Source organism: Felis catus, chromosome A1 (assembly GCF_018350175.1).
Source record: "Felis catus isolate Fca126 chromosome A1, F.catus_Fca126_mat1.0, whole genome shotgun sequence".
NCBI lineage: Eukaryota > Metazoa > Chordata > Mammalia > Carnivora > Felidae > Felis > Felis catus.
In genome coordinates, this window is record NC_058368.1 from 212,124,753 (window position 1) to 212,142,765 (window position 18,013).

Consider the following 18,013-nt stretch of genomic DNA (forward strand, 5'->3'; position numbering starts at 1 on the left):
GACTACGTTGTATACTTGAAACTAATGTCACATTGTGTTAACTATACTTAAAAAATGAATAATAAAAGGCAAGGAATGGATCTTTTCCATCAAAGGATACCCCGAAACCCAGGTAATTAATTAATTGCTATTTCACATCTGTAATTTGGCAAACTTATGTAACAGGGGTTGAAACTGAAGCATGAGGTAAAGCAGGCCAATCCAACAGCCCAGGAAGTTGTTTGAGCCTGTAGACGGCTCTGTACTCCAAATTGCTCTTCAGTGTCCATCCCATCTGCTAGAAAGTAACTTCCTGGATGCAAACCTTCCATCCCTATGACCCCATGTGCTTTCCTTGGCCTTCACTTCTCATTGACCCACTGTTCCCATGTGGCAGGAGCATTCCACCCATTTAGACCTAGTAGACACAGTCCAGAGGGACATTTTCAGTAGCACTGCTTTTATCTCATAAGATGGGGGAAGAGAGGGGTGATGAAGCTGGAGGGGGGAAATCCTAATGCATTAGAAACTTTAGATGGAACAAAATGAGCTTCGGGGGAACTGATATATTTTGAGTGTAGATGTGAATCGCCCCTGTATATAAGATCCAGCAATATGTCTTCTTGTATTAGAATATCTAGTGCTGGAAAAACCATGATTCATGCATATTTTTGAACCATGCTTGCAGTTTAGGGTTCTTACTAATTATTCCGCAGGTGAACTTGTGGAGTACTTCATGAGCTAGATAAGAATGGATTTGCAACAGCATAGGGAAGACCTGCTTGGGAAGAAAGCTTTCATTGAATCGCATTCTTTGTGGCTGGGTGATAAGAGTTTTGCAGATTAATTCTCTGAGTCCTTTGTGAATTTTGTATTCATGTGGAATGTGATCGGAGTCTGTAAGTAAGTTGATAACATCATAATGCATTAAGCAAAATACATGAAATCTCTCAAGCCCCCAGAGACTATTTTCTGTAAGAGTCACTAATGTTGATCAGGAGATTTTAGTAAAGTTGCATATGAGCTTCCCTGTCAGATGGGCTGAATTTCACTCGCCAAGTAAAAGGTCCTACTTTCCCCTGTTCAGATTTGGAGAGTTGAGCCAACATCTCTGGGTTGCAAGTATGCCTGTTGTAAGCAGATCCCAGTGGAGAGAGTTCTTGTGGGGACCTCTGATGGCATCTTGGGCTGATCCTGGGGACTCAACTTATGAACAGACTTCTGAATCTGCTCCCATCCCAGGCACGCCTGCCATGCCGGACAAGCTCTTCTGGGTCATTCAGCGCTGCTTTACCTGGTCAGCCCTGGCAGTGGGAGGACCAGGGAGCAGGCTGAGCGAGGCCTGGGTAAGAACACTGCAACAGCAGGGCGAGCTGCCGAAGACCTACTCTTGCCACTAACTAGCTGTGGGACTTTCGAAAAGTCTCAAACTCTGAGCTTCCTCATCTAGAAAAGGGAAATAAGCTAGACAAGGATAAAAGCAACAATAAGGGATTCCCGTCATTCCCAGAGCCCTTATTATATGCCAGGCACTTGCCAAGTGGTTTTCAGACTCATCCATTCAGATCTGACCCTAGCACAGTGAAGACCTCTGCACTTTCCAGGAGAGGAAACTGAAGCTGAACCCGTTTCAGTAACTCCCAGATCACGAAGAGACAGAACTGGAATGCGAGTCCAGATCATCTGTCTTCAAAAACCCTGCTCTAATCACTGGGCTGTGAGGTCTCCCCGATGTCTCAGATACTGGAGAACTCCCATGACAAGACTCGAAAGAAATCCAGTCACTCACAGCTTGTGGCCTTTGACAAAGTCTCCCATAGGCTTACCCTTTCATGCTCTTCCTCAAATGATGATGAAAAGGGAGAATCAAGGTTTGGGGGTTTTGAGCTGTGGTTACTAAAGCAGGAGGAAGAAGATTGCTTAAGGCAGGGTTTACCCTCCTGACTCCAGACTCCTAGAAAGCCAAACTGGGAGCTTCTAGCCAAAGAGAAGTTTTGGAATTGGCTGCATGGTTCCCATGGTTGCATATTTGAGGCCAAGACGTGCTCAAAATATCCCTCTCCACCTTCACAGTCCCACTTGGTAAACACATGCATTCTGTACAAAAGTGGCTCTCGGTGGGTTATTTTCACCTTGGAGAAACTGTGGTTTTCTATTTCATGCCAGCCTCCTTAATGTTCTTGTGCTTTGTGCCCTCCTGCAGCTTTGGCATCCAGCATGACGGGAAGGAAAATGACTGTGAGCCCGTGGGCAGGCACCCATACATCATGTCCCGCCAGCTCCAGTACAATCCCACCCCACTGACGTGGTCCAAGTGCAGCAAGGAGTATATCACCCGCTTCCTGGAGTAAGTGACAGTGCCTTTCAGGACAGCTGCACTTGGGTCTCCTTAAACTGGAAGTCAGTCTGAGTTTTTTGCCTGGGCCCTGGAAAAGTCTCAGTGCCTCTCACAGGTCATAGTATCAGGTGGCATCAGAAGGGGTGGATTTCACTTCTGCTTTCTGACCCTGAAATGTGGGTGGGTCCTGCCCTCCAGCCACAGCCAGGTGAACATCCTATCCCCTTGCTTGCTTTTGCTCACGGTGGCTCTTTATGATCTGAGTGTGTGTTAAGTCCCTGGAAACTGGCCGGCACAACTAGGACTTATGTTATAAGTGATCATGGAAATCCCTCTGATGATTTACTACTGTTCTTGTTTTCATTTTAGTCGAGGCTGGGGGTTCTGTCTCGATGACATGCCCCAGAAGAAAGGCTTGAAGTCCAAGGTCATTGCTCCTGGAGTGATCTATGATGTTCATCATCAATGCCAGCTGCAGTATGGCCCCAATGCCACCTTCTGCCAGGAAGTAGAAGTAAGTGTTGGGTATCTTGGTGCATCTGGTGGCCTTGCACGGAGTTTAAGGGCTCTAGCATGCTGAAGGAAAGGCCAGGGAACTATTTGGTAATCTGAAGAGCCAGACACAGAAATGGAAACCTTCTGTTCATGGCAAAGTGTTTGTAAGGCAGAAGGTGTGAAGTTGGGGGTCATTTACATTCCTTGACCCAGCCTCCTTGGTATTCTATGGAGATAGCAATCCTGTGCAAGTGGGTGGTGGTGAAGAAAATTTTGTAGTGATTTTCAGGAATCACGGCGATTCTACACCTGCAGACTGTAGCAACCTAAAGTTGCTCCCTTTCCTGAATTTCCCATCTGGTGTAGAGAAACCCCAGATGCCAAGTAGGAATTAGTTTCATCCCAATTCATTCATTTCCTTTATTTTTATTATCCATCTAGTAAATCAAGCCCTGACATTTAACCTCCTAAAGAGTTTGTGGCTTTGTCCTGTCGTCTTCATTCCCACTGTACTGTTTTGATTCAGTCTCTCATCTTCTCTCCTTGCGACTGTAATTACCTCCTACCCAGTCTCTCCTTCATTCAAATTGTTGCTCAGGTTATTTCAAAAAAACACGGAACTAACCATGGCTCTGCTCCACTGTTAGGGTTCATTGACCATGGGATAAAGCCCCAGCTCCTATGTGTGGCATTCCTTTGTGATCTGAACCTTGCCTACTCTCTGAGTGCATCCCTCGTCGTGTGAAGGTACCAGTGTTAACACATAGACATGGGCAAGGCAAGACACATTCAACCGTCCCCAGATTCTGTGCTGTTAGTGAATAAAAGGTAAAAAATAAGCCCTCAAAAATTAATGGAATAAATTCTCTCTCACCTTAAGAAGCTTGTGCTCTGGTGGAGGAAGCAGACAGAACAATTTCAATACAATGAGATAACACAAAAAGAGACATGTAAAAAGACCTTTGAAGAGGAAGTAAATAACTGTGCTTAAACACAATGGGCAAGACTCAATAGAGAAGGGAAAGTTGGGACAGAAATCCCTCACGCCTCACTCCTAAATGGTTACCAAGTTATGCCAATTCTACTTCCTAAATATCTCTAAAAAAAATCCACCTATTCCTAGGTGGCTGAAGTAGGTCTTTGATGGGTCTCCTTTCCTGGAGTTGAACTACCTCCCTCAACTCTAATCCATCTCCCCAAATACAGCCAAAATGACCTTTATAAATGGAAATTGGATTGTGTTTCTCTCAATAAAATATTTCAGTCTCCCCATTTCCTACAATAAAGTTTAAATGGTCTAAAATGGCTTCAAAGGGGCCTCAGGATTCATCCTATCTCTTGTTCTTTGGCCTTATCTCTTACAATATTGTTTTGATTCTCCATTCTCTAACCTAGAATTCCAGTTGCATGTATGTTGGTCTTAATCACTAATCTTCCATATCTTGGGATCCTGCCTTCATATTTTTTGTCTCTGCAGTTTGTGTGATTTCTTTTTCTTTTGACTCACTAGTTCTCTCTTCAGACACATCTACTTCTCTTTTTAACCTTTCTATTGAAATTTTAATTTCATTGATGGTATTTTTTTTTTTTTTACTTGTGGCAGTCTGTTGGTTATTTTTCTAAGTTTTCTCTGTTATGGTTTCTTGTTTCTAATTCAGGCTTTCAATATGATCTTTTGTTTTTTAATCATATTTGAGACATTTATTTTGCAGTTTATGTTGGATAATTCCAATGTCCAGAGACTATATGGGTCTATTTTTCCTATTTGGGATTTCTTCTATGTCTTGCTTATTATAGATTATTTCCTTTTCTTGATTTTTGTTTTATTGTGAGTTCTTGGTTGTGAAACTTCTTATCAGGTTATTCCTTAAGGCTCATATTCTTCCAGAGAGGATTTTGGATTAGTTAAAATAAATTATTGGTTGGATGTTATGCAACTACATGGGTCATGGTTACAAAATCTCAGGGGTAACATTTACTATTTCTTCTAGAGTTAGGGTCAAAACAGATTTTTCGGCTGTGTCCCAGGTTTCTTTTAGTCCATCCTTTCACACAAGGGCTAGTCCTTTGGGGTTATGGTCTTTCTGAGGTCTCCAGTCCAACTTCCCATGCTACACAGGCCCAGGTCATTGTCACCAGTACTCAGGTGACCATTAAAATTATAATCTAAGTGACCAGGTTTGTATCTCTAGATGCCCAACATTTCTGCTACATGTTTAGCCTCTGAGGATATCTCTTACTTTCTTGCCAACTCAGGAACACATTTAAAATATTTAAAATATTTTATCCACAACTTTATATGTTTTACAAAGGTAAGGAGTTTTCAGGGTATCCTGTGGTTTACTAGAAACAGACCGCTCTGGCTATCTCTGGTCAGTTACTGTTTTATACTCTGTGTTTATTCATATACCAAACAATCTCATTCCCTGAAAGTGCTGTGCATTCTCTACCACCTCCAGAGCTTTGCAGGTTCTGGTTCCTGTGCACCACCCCTCCTATTCATCCTTTAGGTATCAGCTTAAATATCATTTCACATTTTATTCTGTATTTTCTTGAACAAAGACTTTGTTAGACTATATTATAGTTGCTTAAAGAAAATTTTTTTAATGTTTATTTATTTTTGAGAGAGACAGAGTGTGAATGGGGGAAGGGCAGAGAGCGAGGGAGACAGTGAATCGGAAGCAACTCTCAGCTCTGAGCTGTCAGCTTAGAGCTCCAGTGGGGTTCAAACACAGGAACCATGAGATCATGACCTGAGCCAAAGTCAGACGCTTACCCAACTGAGCCACCCAGGCACCCCTGTAGCTGCTTTCTAGTGTCTGTACCCTCCCCTACTTTATGTAAGCTCTCTGAGGGAGCTTTTATTCCTCACATTTAGCAGGGCCTAACACATAGATAAATGGATAATAGAATGAAGGCTTGAGATAAATGAATGAAGACTTCAGACCCCTGCATATTGCAGCCAAGATAACCTAATCCTTTTAAATTAAAAAAAAAAAAAACCACCTAAAATACCAGAGAATACAGCTTCATCCTCTTTTATTATAACTTTTTTCTTTTTTACCTTGAAAGCTTGCAACTCAAAAAAAAGTTAGAAAAATAGTACAGGGAGTTCTTGGGAACTCTTTACCCAGCATATCATTCTTTATGAATGCATAATGAACTTATAAGAAAGCTTTAAAAAAAATCCTCAGGAAGAAAAAACTAAAAGGGAATGATAAGCACATTGAAGCTGATGCAGAGAAAAATCAAAGGGCCTTGATTTTAACATCCAGTGGCAACAGATGATGACGTCTTCACATGGAGCAGAGCAGAGAGCTGGAACTGAGACCCCTCCTGAAGCTGGGGGCCTGGAGGAGCTATGCCTCTATGAGACAGGGGGCTAGAAGAAACCACCACCAGCAAAGGTAGATGGCAGAGAAGCTTCTCTTATCTCAGCTTGCGTTTTGAGGGGGGAGTGATGCTGGTGGATAACCATCTCACTAGAAAATACTTTACCATAGGCCAGCCTCATACGGATTCAGAGTTCAAATGTATACTCTTGTGTGGCTGGAGAACCCCCATGCCAAAAAAATATAAGATAAACATATTTCTGATCTCAAAAAACTATGGGATGCCTGGTAGAAGCAAAGATTAAAAACCTGCCCTGGAGAAACCAATGCTCAGCTAAAGATGAACAAAAATCCAATAGATAAAGCTTCTGATTAGATGAATTCACCAGCTTCTAATTCAAAATTTAAAACCATCTATAGCTAAGTGGGGGAGAGATCATAAACCCTCAAGAACTATGGATAAGTATTTCAGGTAAGGATAATAAAATTAATACGTAAAAAAAGAAGTACATATGAGAAAAGGAAAAATACACTATAAGATAATTGTAAGGTAGACATGAAAAATAATTACAACTGCTAGAAATGAAAAATATGATCATTGATTTTAAATTCCGTGTTTGGGTTAAACAGCAGATTTGGAAATTAGAGCTGAAAAAACTACTTCCCATGTCACTTAAGTATTTTCAGAGCTGTGTGATGGAGAGGCTAGTCTTTTCCTGATAGAAATCCAGACTTTCTCAGCTTTCATATATAAGAAAATTGAGAGTTAAAAAATATAAAAGTGAAGTTGAGACATGAAGGACAGAATGGGAAGGCTCATCACTGACAATTAAGCGTTCCAGAAGGAGAGAATAGTGGTAATTAAGGAAAGGCAAAGTTTAGAGAGAGAACGATTGAGAATGTTCTAAAATTGTTAAAAAAAAATACTTGAAATCTTATTTTAAAACACAGTGACTCTAGAGCAAAATTAAGTAGATGGAATTATGGATGACCAGTGGATAGAAGAAAGGCTAAAAGTTGGATAGGAGCAGTAGAGCCATTTCTGATGGCATGTAAGAATCTTGTCAACCTTCCCTTCTTCCTCCTCCAGGAGGAGACTCATTTCACTCCCTGGAGGATAAAACAAGCTGGCTACTCTGAGTAATAAGTAAATAAGCTTAGGTTTGTAGGTGGAATAGTTTCCATTGCTTTCAGTGAGCAGGCTCGTTATAACCACCAGCTGTTTGTTATCAGATTCCTTCATTCATAGTTTGCGCTGGCCTTTCATGGCCAATGTCACCAGTTACTCTGCCTGAGGTCAGTGAGACTGTGTCACCCCTATAGAAATTAGTCTCGGGGCACCTGGGTGGCGCAGTCGCTTAAGCGTCCGACTTCAGCCAGGTCACGATCTTGTGGTCTGTGAGTTCGAGCCCCGCGTCAGGCTCTGGGCTGATGGCTCAGAACCTGGAGCCTGTTTCCGATTCTGTGTCTCCCTCTCTCTCTGACCCTCCCCCGTTCATGCTCTGTCTCTCTCTGTCCCAAAAAATAAATAAACGTTGAGAAATTAGTCTCAACTCTTAGGAAATGTGTTTTATCTTCTGTTTTCTTATCACTTAGTAGACCGTACCAGTGTTTGTGAATGATGACAAAATCCGAATTAAGTTTGAATTGAGCGTTCTCGAATGATCACTTTTTATCACTCTTCCTCACTAACAACAGTAGCACTATTTTAAGTTTGTGGGTGACTTGAGTGTATAGTTCACCATCATTGCAGAAATGCTTTTGTGCAAGTTTTGAAAATGCAAAAAGTACAGTTTCACATTTGTTTTCCAGAATGTCTGCCAGACTCTGTGGTGCTCAGTGAAAGGCTTTTGTCGCTCTAAGCTGGACGCTGCTGCAGATGGGACACGATGTGGTGAGAAGAAGGTGATTGGCAGGCTGAGGAAGGAAGGTGGGAGGGTGGTGGGTTCTTGGGAGGAGTAGGGAGAGGGCCCTGGAGAGCAGCTGTCTGGGTGAATGGAGGTCACACAGTCAGACTAGCCAGAGGAAAGGATCTTATTTCCATGATGTCTTTTGAGCCTTCACTGGAGACGGTGGAGGAGAGAGGGCTGAGACCCAGTTCTACACTTCACTTGCAAAACATCCATCCCAAATTTCCCTGATGAACTTCGGTGGAATTTGTGGTCAATAACATCTGCTGAGCTTATGATCAGCCTTCATTTGGAATCCGCTCCCCCCCCCCCCCCCCCAGTTAAAAATTGAGAAGGCAAGCCAGTGGCTTCTTCCTTCCAAAGATGCTGGATTTGGGCCACTGGTTTTCTTCATTTTCATCATCTCATTTGACTGCATTTCTTGGAGTTCTTCCCATTTAACTAAGCAGGAAAGCCAGACACCCAAGAATTCAGATGCTAGAAATCTTCCAGACTGCTTGAGAACAGCGTAATATGTGCTACTCACCAAAATCAGTTGTGTTTGTTGTGAGCCCAAGATTTAGGCATTTACTGGGTATCTTTATGCAGCTTGAGTGGCATCAGACCCATCACTGAAATTATAGAACTTGGTCACAACACACAGTGACCAGAAATAATGAGGAAAAGGGGGCAGCAGATAAAATATGCCCAAATCATCTAACAACCAAATCGCATTTTCTTTTGTTTCTTTTTTGTATGCTCACCTTCCTAAACTGATAGTTGTTGAAGGATTGCCTTGAAGAGAAAGGACGGAATTTTTTCTGAGCCACTTGAAATGCTAGAACTGGAAATAATCGAGTTACAGGAAAGCAAAAATTGTTCTTGATATTAGAAAGCACTTCAACTAGTGTCTTTGTTTTTGTTTTTGACAATGAGTGGATTTTTGCAAGAGTATGAGTTCTCTGCTGTGAACATTAAATACCCATAGAGGACATGGAGAAGTGTTAACCACAGTGTCAGTCTGCAAAATGTTTGTTTATAGGGGCGCCTGGGTGGCACAGTCGGTTAAGCGTCCGACTTCAGCCAGGTCACGATCTCGCGGTCCGTGAGTTCGAGCCCCGCGCCAGGCTCTGGGCTGATGGCTCGGAGCCTGGAGCCGTTTCCGATTCTGTGTCTCCTTCTCTCTCTGCCCCTCCCCCGTTCATGCTCTGTCTCTCTCTGTCCCAAAAATAAATAAAAACGTTGAAAAAAAAATTAAAAAAAAAATGTTTGTTTATGGTCTGTAACAAGATAAGGGACTTGCAGCAGTAGGTCAATCAATTACATTACAAAGCAACTGTGTTCCTAAGCATACTGAGCTGCTTTTCATAACAAGACTTTCTCAGTGAAGGAGGAGGTGTGTGGACGTACATTCTGGCATGCACTTTGAGGAACATTGAGTAGCATTGGCTAGCTACAATAGGACACCATAAAGTTCCATTCAATTACTGACATTCTCTGATTCAAAAACTCAAGATTCTTGGGGAAATTTTTTGTGAGCTCTTTGTTCTCCATATGATGTGTGACCACAGGAAGCCTGCTTGCTCAGGGAGAATTGGGTTTCGACTTCTGGGGTTCTTGGCTCAGCTTGCAATGGGAACCTTTGTGATGTATGCCTGTCCTGTCTCTTCCCTTTTTAGTGGTGTATGGCTGGCAAATGCATCACAGTGGGGAAGAAACCAGAGAGCATTGCTGGAGGCTGGGGCCGCTGGTCACCCTGGTCCCACTGTTCTAGGACCTGTGGGGCCGGAGCCCAGAGTGCAGAGAGGCTCTGCAACAACCCTGAGTAAGTCTAACCAAAAATATTTCCCTTCCTTCCGGGAGTGCCGAGACCAATCTTGCATAGCACGATGTCAGTGACCCCCAAGACTCTTAAGGGAAATAAAATGGGTTCCTAAAGACAAAAGGGAACCAGAAGATTCTTAGAGGGTAGAAGAAAACTGGTTCTGTTTTGTTTTATTTTGGTGAGACACTGGGTTCTTACTAGCACTTGGATAAGTAAGCTGATTCCATCATTTGGAGAAATAAGCACATTTTCAAAAGTATCATCTATGTGAAAGGTCCTAGGAGATTATGCACTTAAATCCTTCTAGATAACATCACTCTATCACTGAGAGATTACTTATACTCAATTTTGCTAATAAGATTGTAGCTTTTTTCCAATCATAATGAATGCTTAATTTTATAAAAATAATTTTCTTCCCTTAAGTAACTAATAAAATAGTACATTTTTTAAGATAATTATTTTTAATGTTTTAGATAAGGATTTTATAACCATAGACTTCCATATTAGCCTGTTAAAGGCTCCACAGAAGTTATTTCACAAAGCAGCTTTCAATTTTTTAATTAAAGTGCTCAACCCTTTCAAATTTTAAATTTGTATAATGATACTATATATGAATTACATTTAAATTCCCTTGTTTTCCAAACATATATTACATTCTTAACTTCATTATTTCTTGGTATACTAGTTCCCAAGTAAATTTTCTTTTAAGTTTTTTTAATGTTTATTCATTTTTGAGAGACAGAGACAGAGTGCGAGTGGGGGAGGGGCAGAGAGAGAGGGAGACACAGAATCCGAAGCAGGTTCTAGGCTTCGAGCTGTCAGCACAGGGCCCGACATGGGGCTCAAACTCACAAACTGTTAGATCATGACCTGAGCCAAAGTCGGACACTTAACTGACTGAGTCACCCAGGTGCCCTCCAAGTAAAATTTTTAAGAAGTGTACATATGATGCCTTTGGTAAGTAAAAAATATATTAAGCTTCTTTTGCCTAGAATTTCATTCTGTATTGAAGGGTAAGAGTCACACTTTTTAGAAGACTAATTATAAATGTGATTACAGTGTCCTCATTATCTCAGTTCTAAATATTACTTCTCCTTTTTTATTAATAATTATATTACTCTATGTATATATGCATAAATTTAATAAATATATGTAACAAATTTCTCCTAAGGATTAAGTTAATATAAAGACATTAACTCAATACCTACTACATTAAACTGTCAGTGAATGGTATATATTATAGTAGTTATTATGATATCTTTATCATTTCCCACACATAAAACTATATATTTGAGGAATTTGGATAAAATTTTTCTTAAATCTTACTCTTTGATAAAAGTTGCTTTTATTTAAAATTTTTAAGTTTATTTATTTATTTTAAGAGAGAGTGTGTGGGAAGGACAGAGAGAGAGGGAGAGAAAGAGAATCCCAAACAGGCTCTACATGGTCAGTGATGAGCCCAATATGGGTCTCAAACTCACAAACCATGAGATCCTGACCTGAGCCAAAATCAAGAGTCGGACTCTGAACTGACTGAGTCATCCAGGTACCCTGAAGTTGCTTTTGTTTAAATGCAAATTTCTGTGACTTCAAAAAATCAAAACCAGGAATGGAGTACTTTATTTTTACAGAAAATCTTCATTGTGATTTCCATTGTAGAGATGAGGAAATGCAGGCAATTTGCTCTGGGACCTATTTTCAGTGCTCTGTATTCAGCAACCACTCATCTGTAGCCTCTTGGTTGGATGGTTGGTGATCTGTGGTTGTCAGAAAGGGACATCTTTGTTGAGGGACTATAGGATGAATCTCTAACTTGGCTTAATGGAGAAAATGGCATTAACCCCCATCTTAGAGACCATAATTTGTCATAGAGTCTCCTCAGGTGAGTGACCATGTTTGATCTCAGTAGCTGGTTTGCTGAAGTTTATTGAAAACAATGACAATGGAAACATGGTCACGGATTCAGGTCAGAGCATGACTAGTGGACATTGAGACTGGATCCTTGATGTTGGTCAGATATCTAGTGAGAAGACAGCTGGGTTTGTAAAAGGCTTTTAGTGATGTTTGTTGGATGGTACGAACTGGAGAGGTGCTAAGTCATAGAGTATCACTCCATCATCATGAATAGAAAACCAATCTGATATCATGGACAATTCTTAGAACCTTCAACATGGAGTCAATGATTATGAACTGCCTTGGTCAAAGCTCTTTTATGTTCAAGGAACAGAAGTCTACCCAAACCACATTAAGAAAGGAGGGGAAGGAAGTATAGGAAACCTCATGGTTGTTCAAGAAGAACTTCATGAGAAGTACAACTGCAACCAGAAATGAACCAGATGCCAAGGCTTGAGGTTTCTGTCCCCCTAGATGGCATGGTCAGGCAATATAACACAGTGGATGAGGGCTCAGGCTGTGGATTAAGGCAGATGAGGGTTTAAATCTTGGCTCTCCCACTATCAGTTGGGCACTTTAGGCAGATGTCCTACTTTCCTGTGCCTTTAGAATGTGATTTCATCTAGGCTGCTCACTTGGCATGCTTTCTGCCATTGCTCTGAGAAGCCACTTCCATGCATTCTTTAAGAACATTCTCCAAGACAATTCTTCCATGAATTCTTTCCAATCAGTCTTATTTCCACTATTCTCGCCCTTCTTTAAACTCTCATTGTATTTACAGTCAGGGATACATAATTGCTCTTAAATTTTATCTCATTTATTATATAGATGATATTTTTTTTCTCTTCAGCAAGATTATAAGCTTCTAGGAGACACAGGGCATCGGTTGCCCTTTTTTTGTACTCTCCTCTTCCTGAAAATGATGTTGAACACATGGTATTGTATAAATACTTGTTGATTATTATTCACAATAATCCAGAAATGCTGTCACTTACTGAGCTCTTTTACTGAGCTCATTTACTGAGCTCTGTGTTAGCTACTCTACTAAATATGTGCATTATCTCACTCATCATGTGAGTTCCCATCATGTGAGTTAAGAACTATCATGCTCATTTCACACACACACACACACACACACACACACACACACACACAAAAGCTAAGGTAACTTGTTCAAAATAATCTAACTAAAATACAAAGTAAAGCAGAATTCAAACCCCAGGCTATTTAACCCCATTATGCTGCACTGCAATAGCAGACACAATACCTAATCTCAGATGCAGTGAGGTGGAGATAAGAAGGCATACATAGACTGTCTGGAGCTTTCTTAAAGGACAGAGAGTTCCTCCTCTTCTATGACAGCAGCTTTTTTTATATTTCTTCCTCCATTTTTGAGTAAATAATTGATCCTGATGGGTAGGTTGTTATTGCCCGTAAGTGTATTGCAAAGGAAATAAAAGATTGAGAAGGATTATTTTTTTAATTTTTTAATGATTCTATTTATTTTTGAGAGAGAGAGAGAGAATTAATAGGAGAGGAACAGAGAGAGAATCCTAAGCAGGTTCTGCACTGTCAGTGTAGAGCCCGATGTGGGGCTTGAACCCACAAATCGTGAGATGATGACCTGGGCTGAAATCGAGTTGGACACTTAACCAACTGAGCCACCCAGGCACTATTCTAAAATAAGATTAACTTATTCATTCATTGAATGTTTAAGAGGCTTCTGTACTCAAAGTATGACTTAGAGACCATACATGACATAGAACTTGGATTGGATCATTAGTGAGCTATGTTTTGGAATGATAAGTGCTGGAAGTAGATAGTAGGTTCAATCAAGTGTCACTGAAAAGGAGAAAGAGACTACTTCTGGCAGAAATCCAAGAAGAATTCATGATGGAGACATAGCATTATTCAGTCCTGAAAGCATAGGTAGCATGTAGACATTCAGAGACTTACCAGAGGGGAAGTCTATCCAGAGGCACAGAAAAGAAACATAAAATAAGTCAGCCTGCCTCACTGAAGCAGTATGCAAATGAAGGGGAGGGTGAGAAGTAGTTGTTAGGGTGAATTAAGTCAGGATCATGAGGGCTTTGAGTGCTAAGCTGAAGAGGCTGGACTTGATTCTGTGGTCATTGGGTGCCGTGAAAAGGGTTGAAACAAGAAACTAAAATAATTACATTAATCTAAAAATTAACCAGATGTGTGTACAGTAGATTGAGTGAAGGAAAAGATGGGTGGAGGGGAGACAGGAATAGAGTTAAAGATTGGATTAGTTTGGTGACTGTGGAAACGAAGAGAAGGAAGCAAGTACAAAGACATGGCTGATGATTGGGCGGCTGGTGGACAGTGGGGTCAAAGGAAGGCAAAGGATGGAGGCTTCTGAAATCTGACCACTTGAAACTTGCTAAGTAGGAAGTAGGGAAGGAGCAGATTTTGGAGGGAATATGATGTATCCCTTCTCAGTATATATTTTCAGTTTTGAAGGCCAGGAGGATATATAAGTCAAAAAGATACACACAGTATTTCAAATTAGGCAACTATAGACCTGGGACTCAATGGTCATGGGCAACAACAACAACCAAAAAAATGTGTGAAATTGGAAGAATTGACGTAAAAGGTGAGTTGTAAGGGTAGAACAGGACATGGTTTGGCAAAGAACAGCCATGACCAGATGCCAAGGGATGTTTAAGGAAAAATGCTAGCCTTTAAGGAAACTAAAAAAACCACTTGTCTGTTTCATTCATAGACCAAAGTTTGGAGGGAAGTACTGCACCGGAGAAAGAAAACGCTATCGCTTGTGCAACGTCCACCCCTGTCGCCCAGATGCACCAACATTTCGGCAGATGCAATGCAGTGAGTTTGACACCGTTCCCTACAAGAATGAATTCTACCACTGGTTTCCAGTTTTTAATCCAGGTAAGGAGCTATGACAATATATTCCAGATCTAGGGCCGCAGCCACCACAAGAGAGACCACAGAATGTCTGGGATGCCCTGCAAAGTTCAATAAAGAGAGGATTGTACCATGAGGAGTTTTATACTTCTGAAAATGGAAACACGACCTGCTTAGGTTGATCAGCAAATGTTGAAAGCTGAATATATCCAACTCTGTGCTGAGCTCTGGGGGAGATAAAAGAGAAGCTTATCAAACATGGTGGCTCCCTTCAAAACATGGTGCAGCTAAGCAATCAATGAAAGTACTTGATTACTGATGAAAGTGCTCATTGATGAGAGTGTGAACTGACTATAATTTTGGCAGAAATTCAGAAAAGGTCATTGTAAGTTTGGACTAATTTCAGGGAAGACTTCTAAGGAAGTGTTGAGGACTCTTAAGCATGAGAAGTCTTACTACTGGAAGAAGAAAAAGGGAAGACATTTAAAATAGAGTCAGTAATTCCATTTGACGGGAGAAAAGCACAAGGAAAAAAAACCAGGATGATAAGAATGCCTTCATCAGAAATAAGTGAGACGCAGCTCTGGGCCAGAAATAAACTTTTTTTTTTTTAAGTACAGGACAGTATAAGAAGGGTACAAAATAAAATGAAGTAATTAAAGGATGCTCATCAGGGCATGGTGACATAACTGAACTGCAGAATGGGACAACTTTGGCAATGCTACCCCTGTATCAGCACCAGTTACACCTTCTCTCCTGAAAATGAAGAAGAATCATTAACCATTAGCTATAGATTGGCATCAAAAAATATCTGTGCAGTGTGTTATTATTCAAGTAGACAATGAAAGAGAAAAGATTTTCCTGAGCTAAAGAGATTTGAGTCAGGGAGTAAAAAATAACTAACCAAAAAATTTTTCATGATTTTTTTTATTTTATTGTTTTTCAATATATAAAGTTTATTGTCAAATTGGTTTCCATACAACACCCAGTGCTCATCCCAAAATTTCATGATTTTTTTAAGTTTCTGAAAACACAAGAGGAATCATAGATGTCAGCCAGTGAATGAAAATTACATATGTGGACTGTTAAAAAAATGATATAGTCAATTGCTTTTGAAGGAAAGACTCAGCAGTGCTTTGCCCGTATTGGGTCCCCAAACTACCCTGAAGGCTTTTGGTTGTCACGAGCAATGTCTTCTCCTTGCCCCCACATTGTTGAGCATCATTCATTGCTCTAGGGGGATGAGTCATTTGGTTACTAGTGCAATTCAGCTTCCTGTTCCTGGCATTTGAATCCAGCCAAACTCATGTGTGTACTCATGTACACACACACACACACACACATACACATACACACGCACACACGCACAGACACAAGAAACTAATGATGAAAGATACTTCCAATTAGTACCATCTATATTTATATTTTTGACATTCTCTATTATATTGGAACTATTTAAGACAGTAGTATTATAGACCCCAAATGAGCAACCTTCCAGAACTAAGATAGCATAACTATCCCAGGGTTGTGACAGGGTCCGCCCCCTGCCTGATGCAGGGTGGGGATTGTGTGTGCTGAACTCTGACAGCTTGAGTAGCTGGGCTTAGAATAAAAAGATTTGGTTTGGCTTGGCTTTTCCTTCATTTAAAAAGCGTTTGTAGGGGCGCCTGGGTGGCGCAGTCGGTTAAGCGTCCGACTTCAGCCAGGTCACGATCTCGCGGTCCGTGAGTTCGAGCCCCGCGTCAGGCTCTGGGCTGATGGCTCAGAGCCTGGAGCCTGTTTCCCATTCTGTGTCTCCCTCTCTCTCTGCCCCTCCCCTGTTCATGCTCTGTCTCTCTCTGTCCTAAAAATAAATAAACGTTGAAAAAAATTAAAAAAAAAAAAAAAGCGTTTGTCGTATGCCTCCATATTACATAGCAGAGCAATGGGTACTAAATAAATGAATCATGAAAGCAGACATAAATTTCACCCACTTTGGAGTGGTTAGTTTGCATCTGTCACTGATGTTGAGGCTGATCTGAGGGAATTAAGCTGAGTGTCAACACTATATACCTGGGTTATCAGCCTCCGTCTCCATCCTGGTGGTTTTCTTGCAGGCTCCTGTGCCATTATTTAAGCATAATGACTTAGCTGCTCACCCGAGTAGCTACTACCTTGATCAACACACTGATTTCCTTCCCTTATTAAACTCTAACCTACAGAGTTTTTATTTGTTTAGTTGATGGGCACCCCTAGTAGAGAGAAGTATACTTGGTTGTTCATGTCAACAGCTAGGTATGGAGCATTTATTCCAGGCCAGGCATTGAGCACTTCCCCCTCCCAGCCTTACCATTAGAAGTTACCATTGGATAAAGTAAATACACAGCAGAGTATTCAGCCCACACAGTGGGCGGTGTTAAGTGTCTTGGTAAGTGACCTTCAGGAGATGCACTAACTAGCCAATGACAGAAGAGTCATAGATTTAAACATTTGGAATAATCGTAGAAACTCCATCAAATCTTGTGGTTTTCGTACTCTGCTGCTTGGAATCCCAGGGTTTCCCAAAATGCTTGATTCTACTTTCATTTTTCAAAAAAAAAAATGTTAAACTGGCATTTAAAAGTGCCATAAAGAGCAATGCTTATGCTCAAAATTATTATACATTAAGTTTTAACATAGGAAAGGCCACAATGCTCTAAGTTACACAGTCAAATTGATTTGGCTTTCTGCACACCTTAAAATAAAAGTCTCTCATGAACATAATTTAATTGAAAAATATCCTGGGATTGTAGGTTGAGTTTCTTTAACCTGTTCTCATTTGCAATTGTTTGTCTGTATGAGTCAAGATTTTTCAATATTGTGCAACCAAAAAACTCACAGAAAATAATTAGATGCTGCAGCCACTGTAAGTCTGTAACTGCCATCCATAAACTTCATTTCAAAATTTTCTGTTTATCTTAATAATTTCTTTAGATCCCACTGACTTATTTTTAAACGCTATGTACTTGAACGTACAAAATTTATGCTTAATAAAATCCTGACTTTATCTGTTTTATTTGCAAGATCTTGTTTGGAAAAAGAAAATTAATTCGTCTGCTTAAAAGATTTGAAAACTGCTAATCGAGATCAACTTCCTTTCCAATATAGACATTCTCTTAACCAACACTCCTGACAAAAAAAAAAATTATCCAAATTCCGTTTGATCACTTTCATGTAGGCACCGGTATGAAGAGCTGCCATGATCAACTGCATTTTCTGAGCCAGTATTTATATCAGCATGAGACTCTGTATTGTCTCACTTATCCCCTCCCCACCCTTACAGGTAAAGAAGCTTAGTCTCAGAGGACACAATGACTTATTTAAGGTTACAGGATTTTATATAATGGAGCTG

The 18,013-nt window shown here is 40.6% G+C and overlaps 1 protein-coding gene across 4 annotated transcripts in view; it reads left to right on the forward strand.

The window, feature by feature from the left end:
* ADAMTS12 (ADAM metallopeptidase with thrombospondin type 1 motif 12) overlaps positions 1-18,013 on the forward strand; it is a 331,317-nt gene that overhangs the window by 215,725 nt on the left and 97,579 nt on the right. For all 4 annotated transcript variants that reach the window (XM_023239156.2, XM_023239155.2, XM_045038312.1 and 1 more), the window contains 5 exons: positions 2,183-2,326; positions 2,687-2,831; positions 7,957-8,049; positions 9,713-9,858; positions 14,498-14,667. In XM_023239156.2, the coding sequence (XP_023094924.2) occupies positions 2,183-2,326; positions 2,687-2,831; positions 7,957-8,049; positions 9,713-9,858; positions 14,498-14,667 (698 nt within the window). The remainder of the gene's footprint in view (positions 1-2,182; positions 2,327-2,686; positions 2,832-7,956; positions 8,050-9,712; positions 9,859-14,497; positions 14,668-18,013) is intronic.